This window comes from Lepidochelys olivacea, assembly GCF_965140295.1.
Source record: "Lepidochelys olivacea isolate rLepOli2 genome assembly, chromosome: 5".
NCBI classification, from domain to species: domain Eukaryota; kingdom Metazoa; phylum Chordata; order Testudines; family Cheloniidae; genus Lepidochelys; species Lepidochelys olivacea.
In genome coordinates, this window is record NC_140415.1 from 101,051,582 (window position 1) to 101,079,132 (window position 27,551).

At 41.1% G+C, this 27,551-nt stretch overlaps 1 protein-coding gene across 2 annotated transcripts in view; it reads right to left on the reverse strand.

Moving 5' to 3' along the window:
• Positions 1 to 794: 794 nt before the first annotated feature.
• PGM5 (phosphoglucomutase 5) overlaps positions 795 to 27,551 on the reverse strand; it is a 106,370-nt gene continuing 79,613 nt past the window's right edge. Inside the window, exons 10-11 of one of the 2 annotated variants that reach the window (XM_084629097.1) lie at positions 18,710 to 18,844; positions 795 to 2,334 (exon numbers count right to left, since the gene is read on the reverse strand). In XM_084629097.1, coding sequence (XP_084485223.1) covers positions 2,245 to 2,334; positions 18,710 to 18,844 — 225 coding nt within the window. In that variant the 3' untranslated portion in view covers positions 795 to 2,244. The remainder of the gene's footprint in view (positions 2,335 to 18,709; positions 18,845 to 27,551) is intronic. The other variant, XM_084629096.1, reaches the window with a different exon arrangement.

The window sequence follows — 27,551 nt, forward strand, 5'->3', positions numbered from 1 at the left end:
TAATATAACATAATGCAAAATTAGACCCAGTATTTTCCTTTTGAGAACTTTCCAATTCTGCTTCATTTTTTTCTGAATCCTGACTGCCACCTACTGCGGCTAATGCTATCATGCCTTTCCTAGAACAGAGAAGTCTGGTGGAGTATTTACTGGATATGGTCAGTGGCAGTTTAGCAAGGCTTTCCCGTCTCTTTTATAGTGGGTGGGTACAGTACATCATGTTTTCAGCAATCCCAGTCTCCAGAGGCTAAGACAATGGGAAACCTAAATTGGTTTTCAAACTCACCTCTGCCAGGTGATCAGGTCAAAGATTATTTAATCATCTGAGGTCTTATAACAATAAGAACTTTTCAAATTCTTGGTTGGCCCATTTTCAGTAGGATTTGCCAACATATGACGAGCTGAGTGGTTCAGCATTTTGAAGGGAAATTTCTCTCACAGTCTAGGCCAAATCTGCACAAGTCTGAATGATCTAAACCAACAGTGGAGGAGTTTGCCCTATATGAAGCACTGTAGGTTAGGTCTAGATAAACATGCCCTCTTTAAAGAAGAGTACATTTAAATTTGGACACCCGAATTGTGGTGAAGATGCAGGGACCTTCTGATGCCTTCCACAATCCTTTATAAAATGAATTCAAGCCATGGAATCTCTTGATTTATTCAAATATTAAATAATACTGTAGTAAAATATTGTGTGAAAACATCAGTGTCTTATTTATTTAGAATGAATTAAGTAGATAATGTAATTCTATTAAAGGCAGCTTTATTTGAATGGATGAAAGCACAGTGTGTTTTGTCAACAATTAGGTATTAAGACAGAAATATAGCAATCCACTTTATTAGATAATAAATGTCATAGCAATTTTTGACAGAAGTGTCAAAAGAATACAAAGCAACTTCCTGCACTGCAATATTATCTAAATTGCACTGAAATCTTGATGGGTTGCAATATGAATTGTACATGCTGCAAAGTCTCAAATTGCACAAAGCCAACTCAACAAATGATATGACAAGTGACCACACGCTGTTCCCAAGGAAGCAAAACATTCAAACAAGTCACATGCACAAAGTGTTTGTGTTCTTGTTCAGTACAAAGCAATGAACCATAACTAGAGCTGCAGCAGCATTTCACAAGCAAAAAAACCACAAGTGTACATATGCTTCTCTCATTCATGTCAAGTCCCTTCTCCCCAGCTCTTTATCCTATGAACTCTACTTTAAAGAATCTAATAGACTCTGAGCTCAACTAGTGAATCAGCCAAGTATTTCATTTAATTCATTCCCTCTTCCGTATTACATCCATTCCTGATAAGTATGAACATAGGTATGTAATCTTTAAAATCTTTCTATGATAACACATTTATGGAAAATATGCTGAACTTGCAACAGTACCCTTCAAGCCCAGTAAGCACCAGCAGGACATGCTTATGAACACGAGGGATATTGCAAAAGGCAACTGATGCCCCCGTGACTAAAACATTAATCATATTTTGGCTTCAATAAAAATAATTACCCTCCTTTAAAAAAAAGGAAGAGTCAATTTCAGGGAAACCTAGAGAGAGACATGAGTCACACTGTTACACTTCTAAACCAAAAAAAAAGGAAGCACTGGCATCTTTCATTGTGAGTCTTTCATTTCATTCATTTTCAAATGTGTGCACAGTTCTGCTGCTGGTGTGGATCTGCAAGCTGGCTAAGGGTGCAGATGAGAAAGGAACAAACTGAGTATGCAAATGCACCCTTCGCAAAGACTAGTATGCTGCCCCGTACCTCAGACACGCTGATGATTTCTTCCTAAACCAACAAGAAGCTGACAAGAACCATAAACTGTATTCACCAAAAAACATGTTTGCATTGTAGACCATTTCCCCCTTCTTCCCAAGTCCAAAATTCTTCTTACTTTATCATAACACTCGAAGGGGAAAGAAAATACAAAGGTCAGCCCTTCCTGTCATACTGGCATTTTGCAACGTTCAAAGGTTAAGGGCTTTTTCTTTGGTTATTTTTATTTATTTTTTTGGACAAAAAGATATTGTTGCTCTAAAACAGAAGTCAGTACACTGTTGTCTCTGGCAATTAATGCAACTGAATTTGATCAATATTAAACTGAATTTTTCTTCCCACCCCCACCCCCAAAAAACTTTTAAAGCCATACAAGGCACAAACAGCTAACGTGGTTTAGCAAGGTCATCTCTCTTCCTTGCCCTCTCTCTTTTGGCCCTGGGTTAATGATCCTTTGTAGATTCAGGTGATGACAGTGGGTCCCTTCCGCCCTGTCCTCTCATGGATCTGAGATATTTTCAGTGCAATGGCTATGAGAGGACTCAGCACAGCCTAGAAGAAAAGGAATACAGTGAGCCACGTTAAGAAGAAAAGTCAATGAACACTTTTTAAAAATCTGTTATTGATTTTTCCCTTGTTCAACACAGTGTTAACTAATAATATGAAACGTTATACTGGGTCTAAAGTAGCTAAGCTAAGCAGAACGTGCAAACCCCAGATGTTGTAATGATAACCTCACCACACACCAAGAGTAATGGAGAGCTCTGTGTGAAATATGCGATATAAAACCATGTGGAAGTCTCAAACCTGGAATTATTTATGAAGCTGAGTTGAAACTATAACCAAACGGTATTTTCATACACTACATTGTTAAACTGAAGAACTCAATGACAGAGATACTGAGGCAGGTATCTTAGTAGGAGTCATAAAAATATTTATATGACTAAAACATTATTACTTGCACTTGTACTGCATAGGTCAAAGAGGTATTTCCCTTGCAGTTTCAGTTTATAGATCTCTATTTACAACTTTAACAACCTTACAGTTTGTGTCTAAGTGGGAGTGTTTTTTTGTCTAGATGCCTAAACAAAACGAATAAAATGAAAACCTTATCAGGTAAGAGTGATGAAATAACATCTCTGTTTATGCTGCCACTGATTTCAACAGAGTTTATGGCCATATTCATTTATTCAGAAACCTGGCCAGTGATCAGTGGGATATTACTATTCCTTTCCTATCTGTGGATCCACTTCTAATTGCACAATGATTAGACAACACCACACAGGGTAAAGAGTTCATACATTTTATACAATACATTAATATGAAGAGCATGAAAGTTAACATTTCTTGAAAATGCTACAAAATGAAAAAACAAAACGAGCCAGCTCCTATGCTCTGTAAGTAGGGACAGCTCATTCCTCTAAACAGCTATACCTGCAATAGAGAAGAATCACCACAAATGTACTTGGGCAGAGGGGCATTGTCCCACCATGGAAGAAACACAGGTGCTCACAGACCACCTGGATCTTGGATACCTTCAGGGGGGCACAGAAGCATCTATGCCCTCTTATTGGCTCCGGGCTCTCTCTGTGACCCAGTCCCTGGAAGTGGCTTTCCTAGGGCATCCCTCTCCCAGATAAAAAAAGAGAGAATTTTTCACTCCAGAGAGGACTGGAAGATAAAAACAGATCACAGGACCCTACCCAGTTTTACCACCTTCATGAGCAATAAAATGACAAATTTAAATAAGAAAGCAAACAAACAAAACAACCCACTCTCTGCTTTGGCTGAAAGCCTTAGGTTAGTCAAGATTACCACATTTAAAGTGTTTTTCAAATTTTATTTCTACTTTTAAAAAGTGTAAAGCTTTATTATTAAAAGTTGAACTCAAAATGACATTAAAAGTGTGCCTGGATACATCACAAACAAACTACTTAATAAAAACTGCATTGTTTGAAATGCATTGTTATCCATAAAACAGTATGCAACAACAAAGTTGTACAGTCTGTAAATCGAACAAAGCTTCTATTAACTTCAGTGAGAGTTTGGCTCAGTTAAGAACCACTGGAGAATATATCTCTAAATCCGTGATTGCCAGGGAAAACATCACACCTCTCACAAACTAGACATACCAATAGATATCTCAAACATGCATGTATCTGACAAGTGACAATGCCTGGTGCCCTTTGCTTGTGGATAATTTGTACTGGAGCCTTGAGAGATGTGTCATCCATTGTAGAGGCTGCCTGGCTCACTGCATTTTTATTCTGCCCTGTCTTGCAGAACTCCCATCCAACTGCCTTTCTCCATCTCCACATTCTCAGTTATGACAGGTTTCAGAGTAGCAGCCGTGTTAGTCTGTATTCGCAAAAAGAAAAGGAGGACTTGTGGCACCTTAGAGACTAACCAATTTATTAGAGCATAAGCTTTCGTGAGCTACAGCTCACTTCCTCAGATGCATATCGTCTGAGGAAGTGAGCTGTAGCTCACGAAAGCTTATGCTCTAATAAATTGGTTAGTCTCTAAGGTGCCACAAGTCCTCATTCTCAGTTATGTTTTCCCCGAAAACTGTAATCCATTTGCAAAGGATCAAGGCTTCACAGCATTCTAAACTGCACCCAAGGGCTTGTTAAAAGCTGAGCAGATTCAGAGGTTTGGCTTTGTGCAAATATTTTCTTTGAACTCAGTCCAGATGGGCTGATATTTTAAGCTTTGTGGGAAAATCTCATCTTTGCGGCAAAATTTCACTTGGTTTATGTCAAATGTGGGCAATGTCCCTCCCCTTCAAAAACAAATTGTGTGCTATTCTGATGAAAAATCATAATTAGCCCAGGTTAGCTTGAAAAGTGCATGAATCTTAGTAAACCTTTTGACCAATCTGGTCTGAGTGTCGTTTGTAAGGCCATCCAAACCTACATGAGTTTTGCCTGGTTTAGGAATGAACGTTTAGCACAGCTCTAAAATTCCCTCTCTAATCTAACGTAAACCTCAGGTGACCATGCTGGCAAAGTAATTTCATCTCTGACAAAACAAATACTTTGATTTATATCTCCAGAAAAGTTCTGGAAAAGTTAAAGCCATGAAAGCCCAAAGGGATCTTGCAACATTGGATGAGTAGGCAACAAAATGGCAGATGGAATTCAATGTTAATAAGTGCAAAGTAATGCACATTAAAAAACATAATCCCAACTATACATGCAAAATTATGGGGTCTAAATTTAGCTGTTACCACTTGAGAAAGATCTTGGAGTCATTGTGGATAGTTCTCTGAAAATATCTGCTCAGTGTTCAGCAACAGTCTAAAAAGCTAACAGAATGTTAGGAACCATTAGGAAAGTGATTGATAACAACACAGTAAATATAATGCCATTATTTAAATACATGGCACACCCACACCTTGACAACTGCATGCAGTTCTGGTCGCCCCATCCCAAAAAAGATATATTAGAATTGGAAGAGGAAGCAAGAAGGCCAACAAAAATGATTAGAGATATGGAATAGCTTTCATATGAGGTGAGATTAAAAAGACTGGGACTGTTCAGTTTGGAGAAGAGACAACTAATGGGGGATATGATAGAGGTCTATAAAATCATGACTGGCATGGAGAAAGTGAATCAGGAAGAGTATTTACTCCTTCTCATAATACAAGAGCCAGAGGTCACCAAATGAAATTAATAGGGAGCAGGTTTAAAATAAGCAAAAGGAAGTACTTCTTCACACAACACACACCAGTGGAATTCGTTGACAGGAGAAATTGTGAAGGCTAATACTATAACTGGGTTCAAAAAAGAATTAGACTAGTTCATGGAGGATAGGTCCATCAATGGCCATTAGCCAAGATAGTCAGGGACACAACCCCAAGCTCTAGATCAGGGGTTCTCACACTTCATTGCACCGCAACCCCCTTTTGACAATAAAAATTACTACATGGCCCAGGAGGGAGGACGAAAACCTGAGCCCCACCGCCCAAGGGATTCAGCCCCAGGCAGGGGGCCGGTAACCTGAGCTCCACTGCTGCCCAAGGCTGAAACCCTCAGGCTTTGGCCCCAGGTGGTGGGGTTCGAGCTTCAGCCCCGGGTCCCAACAAGTTTAAGCCAACCCTGGCGACCCCATTAAAATGGGGTTGTGACCCACTTTGGGTTCTGACCCACAGTTTGAGAATCGCTGCTCTAGATGTCCCTAAGCCTCTGACTGCCAGATGTTGGGACTGGACGATAGGGGATGGATCACTCAGAAATTGCCCTGTTCTGTTCTTTCCCTATGACATTGGCCACACTAGGAAGACAGGACTGGACTAGATGGACCACTGGTCTGACCCAGTGTGGCCGTTCTTATATTCTTATGAGAGAATACTCCCACCTTGGGATTCAAAGCATTTTTAAGAACACCAGATAATACTTATAACTTCTTTTACATAAGTTCAAACACCTGCTTTTGTGTTTGTTAAGAGTTTTTTTCTTGTGATGTTACGCTACATTTAGCAGGAAAAAAAAACCCCTTCAAAACATTGTGCCAGGTTTGTATTTATAGGGTTTTCTCATCTTAAAATGTACCCAAGTGAACATGGTAGAACAACTTTATGACACAGGATAAGTTGTGTATACACACACTGCCATCTGCACTAACCTTTTTATTTCATCTCCTATCAGCCCACAGAAAAACAACAACAAAAATCCAAACTAGCCAGTTATTAAATGAATGTCACAGTAGGGTAGAGATCCATTGCGTAATCAGCTATATTTCATGTGGCTGTTGTACGGGGTTTAGGGTACTTGACTTACTATTAGACCAAATGACCCTTCAGAGTTTTCCAGATGTTAAGACAGTTACACAGACCCAGCTGCTGACTTCTAACCAGAGCTACAGCAGCAAGAGCCAGCAGAACTCACTCTTCTGGAACAAGTGCTGATTTTTCTAAGGAGAGATAGGCAAGTGAAATCCATGATTCATGAGATCTTCTATAATCATTGTCACCAGACAGATGTATTTTTAAAATGTGTCTGGAAAAGAAAATGGTCTGGAAATGCTTTTTTTGTTTCAAACTATTCTCAATATGGCACACTGTAAGGTGACCTAAATTATTTGGAATGACATGGAAGCTAAATTATTTGAATGACATGGAAAATGCTGAGTTATATAAGATCATGAGCAAACAGCTGAAAATGCCCTACCTCTCATTAATCCTTTTAAAAAGTCCCATATTATTTAATAGTAAGTAGAAAAACTTTGTATGGACTTTTTCAACCATCCTATACATTTCAATATTAAACTGTACACCTTCTATATGACTTTATAGATTACTTCAAAACACCAATAGAAAGGACATGTTCTCTATTAAATTCTACTATTTCTTAGAATTATTGCTATATCTTATTAAATACATAGAAATGTGTTGTTTCACCCTTATTAAATTCTATGGAACTTTTCCCAGTAGGGTTCTTATTTGAAAGAATTCTCTTTCACAAGAAAAACAGACATGCAATGCAATGTGGTTGCATGCTGCTATTGGATTCTTCTGTAGCTAGTTAGCATAGCCAAGCATTTAATTCAAGTATGTCCCTGGAAAATACATTTATATTTGTGATCCATGTTGTTCTATATTTGTACAGCACCTGACACAATGTGCTCCAGGTCCACAACTGTGGCCCCTAGGTACAACTTCAATACATATAATAAATAACAATGTACTGTGAATAAAAATGAGCAGATATTTGAAGCAACCTAACCTTTTTGCTGCACTGTTTCCTGTACATGCCCTGTACAATACCAGCATGACACTGGTGTTTGAAATAACATTTTATTAACCATGACAACAAATCAAAGAGATTCTGCATATGGACTGTAATTTTTTCCCCTTTAGATTTAAAACCTTATCCAACTTCCATGATTGTACCCAGGTAGCTAGGTAAAGCACAAGTAAATATTAGCCTTCTGTCATGATTTATTAATAGGCAATAAATATGAGGTGAGTCAGAAACTGAAGCTACATGTGAACATACGGGTCACCAAACCTTATTTTGAGTCCGTTACACCCACTCAATTGATCTGTTATCCTTTTCACCTCGGTTAAATTTAGCATAACTAATTGCTTGGTAAAACAGAAGAAAAAGAATGTGCCAATACATAAAAGTTCAAGGTTCTAGATGAAAGCAAGCATGCACTGCTTATGGCTAATGAATGATAAAGAATAATTTGGCAGAGGCTGCTTCTTGGCTGGCTAATAAAAGCCAAAGAATTGGTCTCCAGGGCCCAGATCCTCACAGGGACTGCATGCTCACTTTTATCTAGAACCTTGGACTTTTAGGTATCAGCACGTTTTATTATTCTTGTTTTATCCCTTGGACTTTTATGTGTATTGGCATGTTTCATTTTTCCTGTTTATCAAACATTTGGTTATGATAAATTTAACCTTGGTGAAAAGTATAACAGATTAATTGAGTGAGCACACTGTACTAAAAATAAGTTTTTAATGACCCTTAAGTTCATTGACAGCTCTGTTGATCTGTCACACCACTTTTATGGCCTATTTATTAACTGAAGCAAAAGAGACTTTTATTAACCGTTCTTTTGCCTAGCTACAAGGGTACAATCATTGAAGCTGTAACCTTTGAAAAGGAAGCTATAACTGTAAAAGGCTAAGAGGCTGGAAAGGCAACAGATCTCCCTGACTGGCAAACAGCTGGCATGTTAGGGGCACAGCCAGAGCCCTCTTGTGCTCTAGCTAGCCCAAGCTGAAGAAATGGCTCCTTGGGACCATTTCCAGTTTGGATAATTTAGAGCAGCCCCAAGGCTGCTTTAAACAATGCCAGGGCCTGTGTAGAACGAGACGCCAAAGCAGTGAGCCACCAGATTCTTCACAGTTCACTCCTGCTAGCTGCACCTAGATAATACTGAGCACAGCTAAGAATTTTCTTCCAAATGTACCATTGCCAAAGTTTCATGCTATTGAAGTGGAAGAGCAGAACACTAATGACTTCTGATAATCTTGTAAGTGAAAGACCACAGGTGTCATTGTCATAGTCAAACATAGCTATGCTGATATTATAAGTCCAAACTTTTCTGGGAGCTCTTCAACATCAGCTTAATTCAGGAGCAGTGTCTTCAACACTCCAAACAGTGGCCAAGATCAATTGATAATTATGTCACAAAAACATCTGAAAGGCAAAGACTGGAACCGGATATGAAAGTTGCATTTTTCTTTTATGCTGACATCATCATCTTCAATGTAGCATAAAATCAGAAATTTAAAGAAGCGATTGAAGCATTTCACCATGGATATATTATTCTGGACAGATTTAAACTCACAGCTCTTCTACAAGATGCTACAAAGACAGAATCAGAAGAAACACTGGGGAAAAAACTAAAGAATCAAAAGACCACAAGTTGGTTGTTCAGACATCAGAAATGACCCAACAACAGCTAAAAGCATTTCTACGTATTGCTGCTGATTCTACATCTGGAAAGAAAATTGCAGAATACCTATCAGGGTTCCCTCCCCACTCTGAACTCTAGGGTACAGATGTGGGGACCCGCATGAAAGACCCCCTAAGCTTATTTTTATCAGCTTTGGTTAAAAACTTCCCAAGGCACAAATTCTCCTTTGTACTTTGGATTAGTACAAAAGTGAACACTGCCACCACCAAGTGATTCAAACAAACATTTAGGGAGGGCCACTTGGAACCCTATCTCCCCCCTAATATTCCCCCAAGCCCTACACCCCCTTTCCTGGGGTGGCTTGAGAACAAACAAGATGAGCACAGACCAACCTTGGGATTTTAGGGATACTAAAACCCCCAATCAGATTCTTAAAAAACAGAACTTTATTAGAAGCACAAAGAAACGAAAAAAGAACAACTCTGTAAGATTAAAATGGAAGAGAATCCCACATGCAGTCAGATTTAAAACACAGAGAATCCTTCTAGGCAAAACCTTAAGTTACAAAAAGACACAAAACACAGGAATACACATTTCCTCCAGCACAGCGAATTTCACAAGCCAAAACAAAGAAAACCTAACACATTTTCGAGCTAGATTACTTACTAACTACAGGAGTTGAGGGCTTGCATCCTTGATCGGTTCCCGGCAAAGGTATCACACAGACAGACAAAAGCCTTCCCCCCCCCGCCCAGATTTGAAAGTATCTTGTCCCCTCATTGGTCATTTTGGGTCAGGTGCCAGCCAGGTTACCTGAGCTTCTTAACCCTTTACAGGTAAAAGGATTTTGCCTCTGGCCAGGAGGGATTTTATAGCACTGTATACAGAAGGGTGGTTACCCTTCCCTTTATATTTATGACAATACCATATTGTGTCCAAGTTGCTGAAATGCTATCTGAGAATCCAGAGAAATGTAGGACAATTAGCTATGGTCCTTTGTCATCTGCTCTGTTGACAAAAATGAAATGGAAAGTACGAGAGCTTGTCAGGTGCAATCAAACTACATTTCTGACATAGAGTTGCTCTTTTCCTTGTTGAGACATACCACCACCTAACGGTCCTAAAGCACAATGTAGAAGTAAAAATTCCTTCTGCAAATATCAGCCTCCTGGCTGGTGGATTTTAAAAGGATCCCAACTAGAGTTTAGGGGGAAAAAAGGTAAAGTTTCAATGTTAAACAAAAAAAACCTACCAGCTCAATTCTCAATAACATGGTGCAACTCTCCAGATGATGGTCTCTCTGTAAGGATGCTGAAGTTTGCACTGAACACAGAGAGGTCTTTGATCAAATCATAATACCCATTATACATAACAAGGGTGTCTACAAAGAGGCACTCAATTTAAAAAAAGCAGTTGAAAAGATTTCAGAAGAACTGACAGATTATTGACTGAGGACAATATTATCTATGATTCAGGGAAAATCAGGATTGATCTATTACCAAAGAACTAGAACCAAACAAGGACAAAAACTAATGGATTATAATTGACAATTCAGAGAGGCTATGGAACCATTCCATTACTTAGCCAACATAACTGGTCCCAAATACAAAGGTTATAGGTGGAGCCCAGAATGGGAAGAATAGGCTGAAATGTGACCGATGGAACATAATCTTAAATCTTTTACGTAGCCAGATTTCTATCTGAAATCCATGTTTGTGAAGGAGATTGTGTTACAGTTTCTTGCATCAAAATAGTGAAAAACTGTGGAAATAAAAATCATAGAAAAGGGAACAGTTGAATTAAGAATGTTGTCAACTTTTAAATGAATTTTACTGATCCCCTACATCAATCAAGTACGTAAGTATGCATTTACCATGTTTAGTTTGGTCTGTTTGAAGCTTTGTAACATGCCAAATAAGTTGGCAGAAGTATATCTGTATTGAGGCTGACACTTGTTAGTGGAATGTAGACTCAGTTATTGTGTTCTTGTCTTACTTGAAAGCTTGCAGTTCTGTGAATCTGCTTTACTGTGTTTGAAGAATAAGCATGCTTGCAGAGTGAATCACATAGCTTGTTTTGTGTTTCATTTTAACAAATCTTCCAGGCTTTTTAGTGAGTCCCCACTCCCCCTGAAAATACCAATTGATTTTTGAGGTCTATGGGAATAATTGCAACCACTCTAGCTGTAGGTGTACAATTTTTCAGAAGTCTAGGTATACAACTGTTAATTTTCCTAATTGATATGTTTTACTTCTGGAAAGAAACACTTGGTATTTGTAGCTGCCATATTAAGCTGGTCTATGTCAGATGTTTGCTAATAACAGTGGCCAAAATTTTCAAAACCAGGAGCCTAAAGTTACATTTCTATTTTTGAAAATCTTGACTATCGTTTATATGTTCTGATCTAATGGGATGATTAAGTGGTGCAGAGGGTTTTCTGAAGGCCCCCTGCAGTGGGGTGGATTTCATCCTGAGTGAGATTCAGGAATTATTGTTTCCTGTAGGAGTATAACAGATTACATTGAATTCTGAACAAGTAATTCTGCTTAATCTTAAGAGAATCATTATTCCACATCTTTTTTGATAGAAATGAAATCCTTCACACTATCTTGGTGAATCTTGGTAATATGTATCTAGTAATGTGCTATAAAGAATATATGTGGATTCTGGAACTGATAATAAACATATTTTATCTCAGTTTGAATGCTACTTATCAAAAGAAAAGTGCATTGTCTGGGATGGGAATGTAAAAGGAGAAGAGAAGCAAAATGGTGAAACTTCAGAAAAACTGGAAGATTATCTTGGTTTGAATGGGAACATAAAAGTTGGGATGCTTATGAGAGTCTTATTCACAGTAGCTGAACATCATGAATCTGTAAAACTCTGCTGAAACAAACTTGACTATAGTCTCTCTCACAAGATTGCAATACTTCTTGCTCATGGTTAAGGCATGCAAATCGTCTCATGGTGTTTTGGATCTTCTGTTTCTGATATCAGCTGGAATCTGTGTGTGCAGAAGCATGTGGCAATGAAAAACGTATTTTAAAAAAAGTTGAGCATTTTCAAATGTCAAAATAAATAAAAGGCTTGATTAAGGGATATTGGAATAATGTGGCCCTTTTGTCTGAAGTAGTTCAACCACCTCTAACACCTCGGCAGCCAAGCAGCAGAAAGTCAATAAATAATACTGTGATTTGGTTTGCAATGCACAAAAGTATGGCACAAACAACAGGGTAGATTCTGATTGGCTGCCTCAGTGAGAGTGCATTGATACAAAAGATACATATGAAAATCAGGCTAAGTAAGAAAGGCAATTAAACTAAAACAAAAATGAACAGTCTCCAAAGTCTTGTTTGCCCTTTGAATTCCTGTTGATCACTCCACTGTAACTGGAAATAGATAGGAAATATTGGTTAAACAAAAGGAAGTTGCAGAACTGAAATTCTGTCACATCTCCTCTTGATGCACGCATATAATTCCTATTCCCCTTAGTGGGAGCAAAGTACACCAGTAACAAAAGATTCTACCCATGGCTGCACAACAATATTGTCTCTCTGACAAAGGGATTTCCTTATTTATTAACTACTTATTGTGGTGTGAATGTTTCCACCTATGGTCACTGATGTTCTGCTGTACAATTAAGCAGCTTTCATTTGCTAATTGGGTATTACTTGCCAGTAGAATTACTGGGTATTTCATTTTCATTTGGGTATTACTTGAAAGTAGAATGATTTACTCCCTTTAAATGGAGCTCATTGCCTGGTTGAAGGTAAGGATCAGTGACCCTCCCAGTCCATACTGTCTTACTGTAGTCGGTGAAGCATCTGGCTTTGGGAAAACTCACACTGGAAAGTGTACTCCACCATGGGATTAGAAGAAAGAGGGAGTATTTATCGATAGCGTTGAGGTGGAAATTCTGTGTGCTCCAGCATGTGTGTGCCGGGGGGGGGGGAGGAGGTGACAGTGATCCTCTTTCTACTATCCTTCATGAATCTGCACAGAAGTTGGCATAATAATGCTCCTTTGAGTGCTGGGCTTCAGACAGGCTAGCCCAACTGACGGTGCTTCGTGACCCCCAGGAGACATGTCAGGTTGGTGGGGTTGAAAACATTCTACTTGCATTGATTCTGCACATGCAACATGCTTCAGAGCGTCTCTAATTCCATAGCTCCACAGCGTCCTCAATACGCCAAAGAGGAGTGAGGCCACTATTTGGCCCTAAATCTACAAAGGTAGAACACCTGTTCTTTTGTTTTGTTATTTTACTGGACATTCACATATACATATGCATTACCTAGTCACCAAAAAGGAGCTCTAGGTTAAATGCCTCCTACCATTAGATGGCGATCTCACCTATCTATGGTAACCCATATTGACATGAACTAGCTTTATGAAGACAAGACTAAAGTACTTTGTACACAACAGTTCATTCTACTGCAGCTGTTGCAAAAATGAGATGAAACTCCTGTAAAATCAGAAGGCTTTTCTTTTTCTGCCCAGCACCAAACAGCATAAATTACGACTATCAATGAATACTGAGGGGACTGGATGACCAGAGAGATGACTTCTTTTTTCACCTCTAGGGTTGCCTCTCAAATTCAACCTGGATCATTAGTGAAAAAAAATTGCTATAATCTGACAAGTTCAGTGGCCTGTATAAAATCAGATGGTAGTTCCAGTTCAGGTTTTAGTGGAGAGGTGTCCATGTCACCATAACTGGCACCATTAGTGGCAGTCTCCGGATTGGATTGAATATGCATGGAAAAGGACCTACTCCCACCTCCAGAGTTAACTTCTAGAACAGAGATAATACACAAGGGCAGGGTAGTCTGATGCCTGTGTTGCTGTTCCCCATGCTGGCACACATCCAGGGAATTGTCAGGATGACATTTATCTCCAGTTCTCCAATCCGGTATTTTCACAAACACTAACTTCACTTAGAACATTTGTGACTTTCCATTCATGTAAAAATATTAAGTGTTAAACATCGAACATTCACTTCAGAACATTTTTTTAAAAGGATACAAACTTAAATCCAGCTCAATGTCTCTCTCCCTTCTCCATTTACTTGCCTTAAAACATTTAATATTGAACAATTCATTGTTACAGAAGCTATTCCATTATAAGAAGCACTTTCTCCTTTTGTAATTAAGAGGGTCAGAAAGTTTAATTAATTCAGCACTGAAGACTGGCAGAACATTCCTTACTGTTTTCTAGTGTACTTTATAAAGCATTAGAGAATAAATCATTTTGGTAGGGTGGAATCATTCTTTTTGTCAGGATGTGGTAGACAGGAAATATGGTCAGACATTTGTGTTTGTTTCATAGACTGCAAAGTTGCTAAATGTACATTGCAGACGTCTCAGATGGGTCCGGAGTGGAAATCAACACTTAGCTCTGTCCCCTCTACTGACATATTTTCACTTGATTTAGGCTCTGCCTACAAAGGGCAACAACGTTGTTTAATACCTATGCTTAAACACAGTTTAATTACAATTGTTACCAATCTGTGCTATAACCAAGTTTAGCTGGGCAGTGTGGAAGGAGTCAAAATGGTATTTTACCATAGGTCTTTCCACCATTTAAAACACATTTATTAACCCATATACACTGGCTGGCTAAATCATGTCATAACCTGAGATAGCCACAAGTATATAGTGATGTATTTTCAGAAATAAAATTAGCAAAAAAACTCTGTGGAGAGATAAAACCGTTTATTCATTATTTTAAAACAAATATTTTGCTGTAATAAAATGGGATTAAAAGAGGCTTTAACTTTATTGTTTAAACTGGAAACTTTTATAGATTAAAAGCCTGATGCACTTGTGTTTTTTTTCTTGGGACTTTTGATAATGTGCATTCCCTGTAATGACTATAGAGGCATAGTAGCCTTACTACAGTTAAGGCTAAAGCTTCTCCCTCATTATAAATCCAGTTTTCAACCCCTTTTCATTTAACAAAATGAAAGATCTTCCCAAAAACTCACATGCTGCACCTCATCCTACGGTAGAGTTTTCTTGGAAAGTTTGGTAAAAATCAGAGAACTGCAAACAAAGTATAATATTAAGGTTTTTTTGGTATCAGCTGGACTCCAATGAAACCCTCTCAACCTTAATTCTTCTTTAGAAAACTTTTTTGATTATGATTATGAGATGACTCTCAGACCACTACAAATTTCTCCCTTATAAGGAATCCAGAAGTTGCTTGGACTCTGTACTATTTCCAACTGTACTTTTATTGTGAGGAATCACTGTGAAGCATTAGCTAAGTGATCCCCAGACAATCTGCTTGACAAGGAATTCTTTTTTTTAAAAAATGTTCACTTATAACTCAGATTAGAGTGCTAGCAAAAACTCAGCAGAAGCTCAAAGACACCTGGAGTTCCCTTTAAAGACCAAAGTTCATTCCTGCCTCTCTTGCCTTTCCCTGCAGTGCAATAAATAAATAATAATAATAATAATAATTATTAAATACTGTATTTACATTGCATTAGCACTTAGGTGCCTCATTGTGTTAGACACTGCACAAACATATAGTAAGTGACAGTCCCTACCTCAAAGAGCTTATAATCATGTAAATGTAAGCTTCAAACCGATTTATAAATAGGGCTCTGTGTCTGTCAGGGAAGTCATGGATTCCATGACTTTCCGCGACCTCCGTGACTCCTGCAGCGGCCAGTGTGGCTGACCACAGGGCCACCACGCAGATGACCCTGGGGGACAGCTGCTCAGGTGGCCCCAGAGACAGCCACACCGGCTGCTGCTGGAGTGGCTGGGTGGCCCTGCAGTGAGCTGCACCAGTGCTGCTGGAGCGGCCCTGGGGCCAGCAGCACCATTTGCCACTCAGGCAGCCCGCGGGAGCTGGCCCCAGGGACCGCCTGAGCAGCCACCTGTGCGGCTGGCCCCAGGGACTGCCTGAGCAGCCACCTGTGCGGCTGGCCCCAGGGACTGCCTGAGCAGCCACCTGTGCGGCTGGCCCCAGGGACTGCCTGAGCAGCCACCTGTGCGGCTGGCCCCAGGGACTGCCTGAGCAGTGGTCCCGGGGGCAGCTGGAACAGTAGCAGGTAGGCAGCCCCAGGGGCGGTTGGAGCAGTTGCTGCTTGGTGGCCCCCAGCAGCCGGTGCCACTGGCCCCCCAGCAGCAGTCCCCCAACTCCCAGAGCAGCACTTCCACCCTCCACCCCCTCCCCGATCCCCAGCTAAGATTTCGTCAGGGGTATATAGTACAAGTCATGGACAGGTCACAGGCGGTGAATTTTTGTTTATTGCCGGTGACCAGTAAAAATACCCATGACTAAACCGTAGCCTTATTTATAAACACAGCACGGAGTGTCACTAGTGTCCAATTTTGGGGAGGAGGGGGAAAAAGGCAGAAGACCTCCAGTCTGAAATGTATCTGCTGCTGTCACAGGGGAAGTATGTTATCTAATGATTTATTTTAAGTTTATTAGATAGAGGGAACCTTCCGCTGGTCTGCTATAAGTGAGTTTTTTAAGCCAGTACTTTCTTCCCCACCCCCTGAGTAATAGGCAGTGTGAATTCCAGACTAGCTTTTTGATCTCCCCTGGAATAAGCCATAGAAATGCTCCTGTTCAACAACTTGATTTATAGTACGACAGCCAGTCTCCTTTATAACCGAATTCACTCGGCAATGCAACTGGCAATAAAGTGCCACCTTCCTTACACTTCTCAGCAGAGAGGTCAAGGATTCAGTCAATATGGAGACTGAAAAGGGATGGTCTCTCTAGACCAAAACTGAAGCACATTGGGGAGTGACTGGTGCAGGGGAGCCCAGGCCTCTGTTCTGTGGATAAACAGGGCTTTGTTCTCCAGTGCTGCCAGTCTGATTTAATATGCTTTACATTCATTTTAAAAAAGTGGGGGGGGGCAAGAGATCAGATACACTGCTCTCTCTCTCTCCCTCCCTGAGAATAGATATGGCTTGGACAAAGTCAATCTAACCCCATTCAACCCTACATAAGATGGCAAGAAGGCCTGCAGGGACAAGTAAGGACAAAGTATTTCTTAGAAATTTCAGTTGCTTCTGGATATTATAGGTGGAGCTGGTAGCACAATCTATAGTTAACGGTGCCTGACGCTTTCCAGTATAAGACCCTGTTTTCGGTTGCTTATAATTTTGCCAAACTGACATGTTCTATGCAAGGTGTCTGTCTCAGACGGATTTATTTTATTTTATTTTATTTTTGTTGCCAAGTTTCAGCTAAAACAGCTGTTTCTGAAAACAAGATTAGGGAATAATACATTGTTTGGTCATGTTAAAAAAAATCACAGCTGCTTTGTTGAGAAGCTCTAGAACCTTTGAAAAATGTCTGTAGAGACTTGTTAGAGTTTGGCAGCTAAATTCTTTGCCATGCTAGGCATGCTCCAGCCCACGGCTGCAGGGGCAGAGAGGACTTTCTCTGGAACTGCTGCTTCTTGCTGCCAGGGGCTTCTGTAGTGCCAGGGAACAGAACTGGGAGTAGGGAAATGGTCTTTCCTGTGCCCTACATGCCCCTAGTGCACAGGCAGCACGGAGGGAGGAGGCAGCCAGATGCAAATGCAGAGGGGAAAGAGGAAGAACAGAGGCAATAGACTGGGTCAAGGATCCTGGGGTAAGAAGCCAGGGAATGGCTGCTGGAAGCTGAGAGCACAGAGTCAGAGAGGGCACAAGAAGCCAGGAATGGGTGGAGGAGCTTGGGACTGGCTGGGCAAGGAGACTGGGATAAGAAGCTTGCAGAGGAAGAGTGGGATGGTAACTCAGCGTACTGGGATTTACTCGAGGAGCCCTAAAGGAGAGACTGGGACTGGCTGGAAAAGGAGACTGGAACTGACATGAGTGGCCTCAGGCGGGATGAAGCTTAGGTCTGGTGAAGAGGAGCCAGGGGCAGGGGTGGGGGGGAGGAGTTAGGGTATGGGATGAGGAGTTGTTGCGGGAGAGACAGCACAGGGTAATTAAAGACAGCATCATAATGCATATGCACAAGGTGCCAAATTAAGGTTGCAAAGGCAGCCCTTAATTCTGGGATTTCCTAACTTGCGTGTGCTTGGACTCTGCAACCATAATGTTCTTTTAATGTAGATTTTGGTGTGTAATTTTGAATAGGTTGCCTAATTTAAAAGATTAATAATTCACAGAAGTATCCTACTACTACCTTCCCCTTTGCCCTCTCCACGTGGTTGGCCTGCACTGATCTAGGGCATCCGCCTGCCTTCTGCAGAACGTTCTTCTTAGCTTACATAATCAATCTGTACCACTGTCACTGCTCTCACTCTCCTGCTCCTATTGTCACCTCTGGAGCTGTTCTCTTAAAAGTTTAAGAACAAGCTTTCCAAATCAAAACCCAACCTCCTTGACACTTCCTGGAACAACACCAAGCTTATGTATCTGCTCGGACACAACATTTCAGGATGCTTTGCTTTTAATTGGGAAAAACCCTACCATTTTATTCAACAATTTTGAGAGCACCTGCCATTGGCCTATTCAGGGGCCTTACCACAGCAAGAAATGACACTTGATTGTTTTTCCAAAGCTTAAAGTCGTGCTCATTGATTTACCTGCGACTCCTTGTCATGTTTGCTGGGATCCTTTTCATAGCTTTCTGCATAGATTCTGAGGGTAGCTCGTACACTGCTAGAAGCGCTAAGTCTGAAGATGAGCCTCGAGGCATCTGAGAAAATAATTCGCAGTCCCTGCAAAAAGAAAGAAGAATATATGGGTGGCCGTAATGACTTTGCAAAATTATAATCCAAAATCGAGAGCGAGGAAGGATTATCTCAGTTCAGATCTTGGCTCCTCCTGTGTTACTTCAGGCAATTCACTTAATAACTCTGAGCCTCAGTGCCCCATCTGTAAAATGTGGATAATAATACTTCCTTTCTCCCACCCTTCATATTGTCTGTTTAGACCGTAAACTCTACAGGGCAAGGGTTTTCTCACTAATGAATGTACCGTGCTGAGCACAATGGAAGCTTGATGTCTAGGGAAGCATCCAGTTGCTACAGTAAGAATAACATCAGCAGTTGTAATAATAAAATTATACAATTTAACTGCTAGCTTTCTGCTGTTGCTGCTTTGTGGAAGCTGTGTTTCTCTTATGTGCCAGCATTACACCGATATCCCAATGGGATGTCATGTAGTAACACGACAGGTGACATGTCAGGCAGAAGCAAAGTGCATATGAGAAAGCTAGGGGACCATGGAACCAAAGGAGTCAGCAGAGTACACAACAGATAACATATTTTCATATCCCTCAGGGAATGTACATGAAGATGTGGTTATGAGTGTCTCAGGGCATGTCTACAAGGGGACACTCAGGACACTTAAGTCTCTTAAACTAAAGGTGTGAATGTAAAGTGCATTAATTAAAGTTCATCAAACCTTTTTGTGGATGCTCACATTCTGATTAGTTCACTTGAGCTGCAAATGTTATCCCTCTCTGCTTTCTCAGCACTGTCGCTAATTTGTATAATACAGATCTCATTCTGATTCAACAGGAATCTCAAATTCAAGGTTAAGGGTGTGATATACACTAAAAATGGCAACATATTCCTCAATTTCATCCTGATAATTGGGTTTGGTGCGATAAATGGAAAAGATTGGGATTGCCTCATTCCATTAGTTCTCATGGAGATTTCAGTGACTCCCTTGTGCAACAAATCATTCTTGCTTTGAAGTAAAGACTGGAAGGGAATGCGGATGCCAGAGCTCTTACTGTGGGAAACTATCAGTAAGCGCATTGAAGGAGTAAAAATTTATGTCTTTATGCAAAAATTACATGAGTGTAACAGAGTGTGCTGAGTCAGTCAGGAGTGAACTCAGCACCCTGTCACTCAAAGGCCCACCAATATACGTTAATTGGGACCTAACTGGAAGATCAATTAACTAGGTAAAGCTACAGTTGGGGGCTAATTTGAGGGTGGAGGCAATCCCAGCAGCTAGGAGCATTAAAAATGAGAGGAAGGAAGTGCTGAGCAGAGAGCTGAGAGCCTGAAGGAAGGCAGAGGCAGGTAGGCCTAGGTGCTGCTAGTTCTGTTCCTTTCCCCAGAAGCAAGCAGGGGAACTCGCTGGTGGACTGTAAATATATGTAAATAGCCCTACAGGTGGTATCTGGTTGGAACAACACAATAAAACATGGTGGTGGTGAAGGAGACCTGAAGCAGGGTAGTCTGTGATTAAGACCTGAAAGGACTCGCCGGGGAGAGCATTTGAAACAGGTACATCTGTATGGTGGAAAAAGAATTGGGAAAAACAAAGCACACGGCAAACGTTGCACTTCGACAAAGATATTAGAAACAATGATTGGCAAATAGGAGATCAAGTCATGCCTTTGTCATCTGCTGTTCCAGTCCAGAACTTACGTCACAAGTGGTTAACCTGGCAAAATGCTGTAAATAGTAAAATGACGGCCAATAATGATAAAGGAGCTCTTGCATCATTTATAAGAAAATATGCTATTGACCATGGTGCATCAATTGCGCAGGACATCATCCTCAAACCCAATCCGTGGGATGAAGTGTGTTCGTTGTTTGTATCAGGGGTTGAAAAGAAAGTTGAGGATAAAAAGTCAAAAGAGCAAGGCCAGAAAACCACACCATAACACACTACAGTATCTAAGATAACATCTGATCTCTCAGAAGACGTTGTGATACTGAGGGAATTAAGTGTCCGAGAGCTTGTCTACATTACAGCACTGTAGCTACACCACTGTAGTGCTTAGCAAACACACTATCTACGCTGACAGGAACACTTCTTCTGTTGGCATAGTTACTCCACCTCCCCAAGAGATGGTAGCTGTCAACAGGAGAAGCCCTCCTGTTGATATAGCACTGTGTACACCAGGAATTAGGTCGGTGTAACTGTGTTGCTCAGGCAATTTTCCACATCCCTGAGCAATGCAGTTATACCAGCATAAGTTGGTGGTGTGGACCAAGCCTGAGTCAATTACTATTTTCACATCAAATGGAAATACAGGAAGTGTGCAAGTCCTCCTTCGCAAGCACTCTTCCCTCCAAAAGAAAATGCCTCTCACAGCTATCAATTCTGTGGCAGCCTGTTTTTAAACTATTTCCAGCTACTGCACCTCCATGTTTTAAGCAATGACCCCTTCTCTCAGCTATACCTGCCAAGACTTTGTGAAGTTAAACATTAAAGTAGCTGTATTTAAAAGCAAATCTTTAATTTAACTACTTGGGGCATTCAGTTCAGGGTACTGTATTCTAGTAAACAAAACCCTGAGGGTTTAATCACACATCATTCACATGACACTGAACATTGTATAATTAGATTGTTAGCTTTTGGGGCAGGGACTGTCTTTTTGTTCTGTATTTGTACAGCACCTAGCCCAATGAGGTCTTGGTCCGTGATTATGGAAATACAAATAAAATGATGATGACGACGACGACGACAACAACAAAAATTGACCAATCTACAGTGATTGCCAAGTTGCTGTCTTTGTCATGTAACTCAATTTTCCACAAGCCCTCTGGGTCCATCACCAGACTGTTTAGCCTCTGCATTGGTGGGAGTGATTGTTCAGATTAACCTGAGGAAAGGCAAGACCAGGATGTGGATATGAACTAGGCAAATTATTTTCCCCTCCGGAATAAACCTTGCCCATGTCAGACTCCAGCCAAGAATAGTTGCAGATGGTTCCGATTTTTATTTTTGAGTCAGGGTGGTTTTCTTTTCCGATACTCGCCCAGAAGTGTTATTATTATTATTATTCCGGTTGTGCACCATTGTGCTCTTTGAGTGTGGTACTCACACAGACTCCCTCCCTTCTCATGACCATTTTAACTGATATAATTCCATTGAAGTATTCCAGATTTACAGCAGCATGAGGAGACTCAGGCTGAAAATCTGGCTGAAAAAACCCCCAAAACAAAAACAGGATTTCCCCCCATTTTCTGCTGCTTATTGTGCAGGCTCAAAGAAAGGGCAGATACTGATGTGGCCCCAAAAGATAACCTTGCAGAGGTAGGAATAAGAGTGCAGGAGACAGTGGTGTGCTCCAGCCATGGTGGAAGCTGTCTGGCCAGCATAGGCTCTCTTAGGCCATGTCTACAGTGCGTTGCAAGCACTGGTGGATCACAGGGGCTGTTTCACCGACATCAGTGTGGGATGGTTGGGAAAGGTGCATGACGTGTGCATCTTTAGGAACACAGGTCTGTTCAGAAAGCTGCAAGCAGGAACTCTCTTTCCAGACTGCAAAATAACCATTGGTGATGTTGAAATGCCAATCGTGATCCTGGGAGACTCAGCCTACCCCTTTCTCCCATGGCTCATGAAGCTGTACACCCGCAGCCTGGACAGCAGTAAGGACTGATTCAACCATAGGTTGAGCAAGTGCAGAATGGTGGTGGGTTATGCCTTTGAGCATTTAAAAGGTCACTGCTGTTTGCTGACTAGGTTAGACCTTAGTGAAAGCAATATCCCCATTGTTGTTGCTGCTCCAGCCATGGTGAGAAAGGCTATGAGGCATGGGTGAGAGATCTTGTCCTGCAGCTTTTGTGAAAACATCCTTGGGATTACAGGTTGGAACTTGAGAAAAGCCCCCCTTTCCCCTACCAACCTGGATGGTGCTTGAGGACAGCACCAGCGTAAAGCCCCCCAAATAGTTTGTTTTTTACAAAAGCGGGACCGGGTTGTGGAGAAAAGGAGCCAAACAGGAAGCCACCACCCCCACCCACTTTTCTCAATGCTGCTTGCAATACACGGTGACCCCCTCCAACCACAATGCATCTGGGAAAGCGTGGTTGTGTGACCCAGATTTCACCAAACGGGGGAGGGTTACTTGCTGAATTGTTTGCAGCTTAAGGGCTAGCACTGAAAACGCCCCCCATTTCCCCTAGGTGACCCTATGCAATATCACTCTCCTGAGAGTAACAGAGGCCTTAGTCAGAACTTGCAGATCAGACCATTTGGAGGAGGTGGAGGAAAGAGAAAATACAAGAATTTAGGACAAAAAGGCCCTGAAAACAGTACTGTTTACTCAGGGGAAAGGGATGGCTAGGTCCCCTCTCTGCCAAGTCACTGTGTTTTCTTCCCTCGCCCCCTCCCTCCCACCAATCCTGTTGTTCTCCATGGCATTGTGTGCAGGGCAAGCTCCTTTTTTCATCTGCCTGAGGCGGAGTAAGTCATTCAGAATTCAGAGAAGAGAAATGGTATTTGACTCTTCCTCTTCCACCAAGACTTGCTTGAGAAGCCAGTGATCTTAACAAAGCAGAGCTCCAACAAGCTAAAATATTAATGGAACTTTTTTGTTTGTTCAGGTATGTGCTGAAGCATTTCTAGCACCATATAAAGAATTGTTTGGTTGATACTAGTCATTAACTCGAGCAAATATGTAATAGGAATAAATCCCACCTCAGTAAAGAGTTGGATTAGATGACCTAATAGGTATTTTCCATCTCAAACTTCTGTGATTCTATTAATAATCCTTTTAGTTACTAGTACAAACATTGATGTCCAGTTTTTCAAATTTCTGGGCAACGTTTATTCACCTAGTATTTTCAGTATGCACAACCTATGTGACAGAACACCACAAATAGGTAATGTTAAAAAAAAGGTTTAAAATGGGCTTTTCCAATAGCATGGGAACTTCAGGCAAACGGAGGAGAGAGTAGCACATTAGCCATTTGTTTTCTCTCTCCAGAATTTGTTTAGCTAAGACAATTGTAGAGTTCTGGCGTGAAACCCTGGCCCAGTAAAGCCAATGGGAGTTTTGACCAGGATTTCACCCCAGGTGTCCACAAAAATTATTTATGTCCCATTCATGTGAGCTGCTGAATGCTTCTTGGTGGGTGCTGATTCCCTTCAATTATATTACCATGAGGAGGAAGACAGATTAAAGCAGGGGTCTCAAACACGTGGCCCGCGGGCCGCATGCAGCCTGCAGAGTTATTTCCTGCGGTCCGCCATAGCTCCCCTCACCTCCCGCCCCCCATGCTCCGCATCCCTGCTCCTCCGCCTACCTCCTCCGCCTACCTCCCAAACAGCTGTTTGGCGGCACTTAGGACTTTCCAGGATGGAGGGGGGAGGAGCGGGGACATGGCACGCTCAGGGGAGGAGGTGGAGAAGAAGCAGGGCTGGGGATTTGGGGAAGGAGTGGGAAGAGGGGGGCAGGGGCTGAGCCTCATGGAAGGGGTAGATTGGGGGTGGGGGCAGGGCCAGAGGCGGGGTTTTTGTATCTTGTGGGGAGGGATAGCTCAGTGGTTTGAGCATTGGCCTGCTAAACCCAGGGTTGTGAGTTCAATCTTTGAGGGGGCCATTTGGGATCTGGGGCAAAAATTGGGGATTGGTCCTGCTTTCAGCAGGGGGTTGGACTAGATGACCTCCTGAGGTCCCTTCCAACCCTGATAGTCTATGATTCTATGATCTTTGTATGAAAAGGTATCAGTGATGCAGCCCTCGGCCAATGTACTTGTGCTCATGTGGCCCTTGTGGTGATTTGAGTTTGAGATCCCTGGATTAAAGGGATCCTTGCACAACTGGGCCTGTATTTTGGAAGAATGTCAGATATGGAACAGGTAGCTCAAGGTATATAACATTATTGTCATTTAAACTTTCCAGGCTCCAAAAACCCAAAAGTATTGTCACAAATATTGGCAGAAAGTGAATAAACGGGGCCATGAGCAGCATCCAAGGTCATGTATAGGTTTAATTCCAAGGAATGTTTGCAAGTACCATTTTGCAGTATTCAACCAACTCTACTGACCGCCAGCATGACAAGGCTCGTAAGACTGCTTAAATACGCTCCCCGCACACTGTATCTTGTGTAGCAGCAACAGCACTGAGGAATGACTGTTTCATTTGACACAGGAGGCTCTGGAAGCTCATTTACTCATTAATGGTCTTTGGAAGAAATGGTCTTTGGAAGAAAGCGTATGTATGCTTTCCAAAACACACACTCACAATCTGATACAAACTGCTCCCCCAACTACAGAGCCGCCTGGTAATGTAATACGACCAGCATTTCTAGTACTTGGAATTCTCTCTCTCTCTCTCTCACTCACAGACACGCATCTCCCTGTATTTACTTCCTATGCTATTTTGCAGCTATTTTCTTCCTCATTTTGTATTATCTGGTGACAGATGCTCGACCACACAGACTCTCACAAATGGGGGAATAACAGCTGATACATGTCTAGAAGGCTTAGAATTCCTGCAGCACAGCTGAGAATACTCCGAACAGGGGCACTACAAAGACACACCAGGGTCTACTCCTTAAAACAACAGGGTTACATGCCAGGAAGAAATAACTTAATAAGGTAACAACAACCTTTAGATACTGACTTTCAACATCAAACTAGAGATGACCCCCCAAACTGTATGATTCCCATACAATATCTAAACACTTCAGAGTTTATGTGGTTTGCATCTAGGCTTTGGGCTCATTATTTATAGTGTGTCCAACTGTGAAATCTTGATTCCAACCTTGTCCCTGAAAAGTTCAGGGTGGTTCTAGAACCAGCAAGGCTTTCACTCAGTAAGCTCACAGAAAAGAATAAAAGACCCATTCAGTTTTGATACATCCCCTTTATTTTCTAGAATCTTGCCCCATTGCATCTGGCACGCCATGAATTAAAATATTTAATAACAAATAATTGTTACTAAGTGAAACGTGAACAAGCATGAATTTTAAAATGTTGAAGACTGCAGTGCTGCTCTCTGTAAAAATGAACACTGAGTTTCCTTTTTCTTATAAGATACAAAGTCTAAAGGAGACTGGAGATTTGTTTTTTGATGGATCTGAACTTTAATTAGGAGAAAATATTAGTAGGGGGAGAGGAAACTGATGGAATAATGTACAATATAAGTATTGTGTGGCATGATGTTATTCTCCTACCTAACATGGGCGCACTGGCAGCTATATTGTTGTAAATCCAACTGTCTATTAATTATTAATTATATATTATTTCTCTGATCCTGTACAAAACAAAATGAAAACATTCCCTTTGAATGTAGAATTTATAGTCTAAAAGAAAAAAAGGATAAACTGGGAGACCCATAAGAGGAAGTAAATCCTCTCTTATAACTGAAAGTTATTATTGTCATCAATGAAAACAGTATCATCTTGTGAGAAATCAGATGGGTTGATAACTTCCGGGAGGAAGTAGCTAGAAGACTGGATATAGTTTTCACACTGAACATCTGCGGACATTTATTTTAGGCATCCTAAATATGCTAGTGAACGTATATGAGCTGCATGGAAACTCTGCCACAAGACCAAATTTTTCATGGCTAAAAAGCTAATAAAATATGAAAAAAATCAACTTTGTAGACAGTATAGCATGATCTAGCAGATGGGATGATCTAGCAGATGGGATGATCAATGATCTAGCAGATGGGAATCCTTCCTAATGAAGGAGATGTTTAAAAGCACTGGGATGGACTTTCTAAGCAGTGCACGACTAAGGACCAGTCAGCCTGTAATGCTCGCAGAAGTAATGAAGGTACAAGGACAGCTTGGTGCTATGCTGTGCTAGAAGATCTGATTTAAAAAATATATCAGAAAACAACCCTGCCTCTGTCACATCAGCTCCAAAAGCCAGTGGGGCCAACTGTTTGCTGGCATACTGAATCGTCAGCATGACTTCCTGCAGTGCCTCTGAGTTCCTTGAAGGTATCCCATCCAATGCAATGCATACACCAGCAGAGAATTTGATCCACTGATTTTGGAGCTGATGTGACAGAGGTAGGCCTTGCTGTGTAAATGGAATTACAATTGACTTCACAGAGATGGTCACTCTTGTATTACATTCCAATCAAATTAACCATTAATTTATTCGTGTTTGTAAAGCATTGTTTAATTCTCATGTAGAATTAAACTGCTACATATGTGCTAACTATCATTTGCTGTTTTTCTTGTCATTCTTACAACTAAAGTAGAACACAAGCAAGATTCAGGCATGCAAACCTATGGGTATGTTTCAGTTTAACATTTTGAAGCACTATTTAGAGGTACAATATGTATGGAGATACACTAGCAAAGCATGTGGCCCAGTAACAATAACGTACATATACAGCCACACACACACACACGTCAAACCCATATAAAATGGCTGTGGTTTTACTTCCAAGTATTATGCCCTAATGTGGTTTTATTTGCTCCTCAACTGACACTTAAATGTCCCAAATGCACAGCAGACTGCACTGAATATTTTGACAGGAAAAGCCTTATCTCCGAGGCAGCACTGAAATCTCATTCTGAGGAAAGAAGAATTTTGGCCCTATCTGTGGGCATGTGAATGAAAGAACTTTTTCCAACTTTTCCAATGTCTGCTTCCTCACTACACATTCAAAAACAAAAAACTCAAACTACATGGATAACCTCTTCCGTTCAGAAACAAAGACAGGAGTAGGAAAATATCCAGTGTCAGTTCACAGATCTCTAAT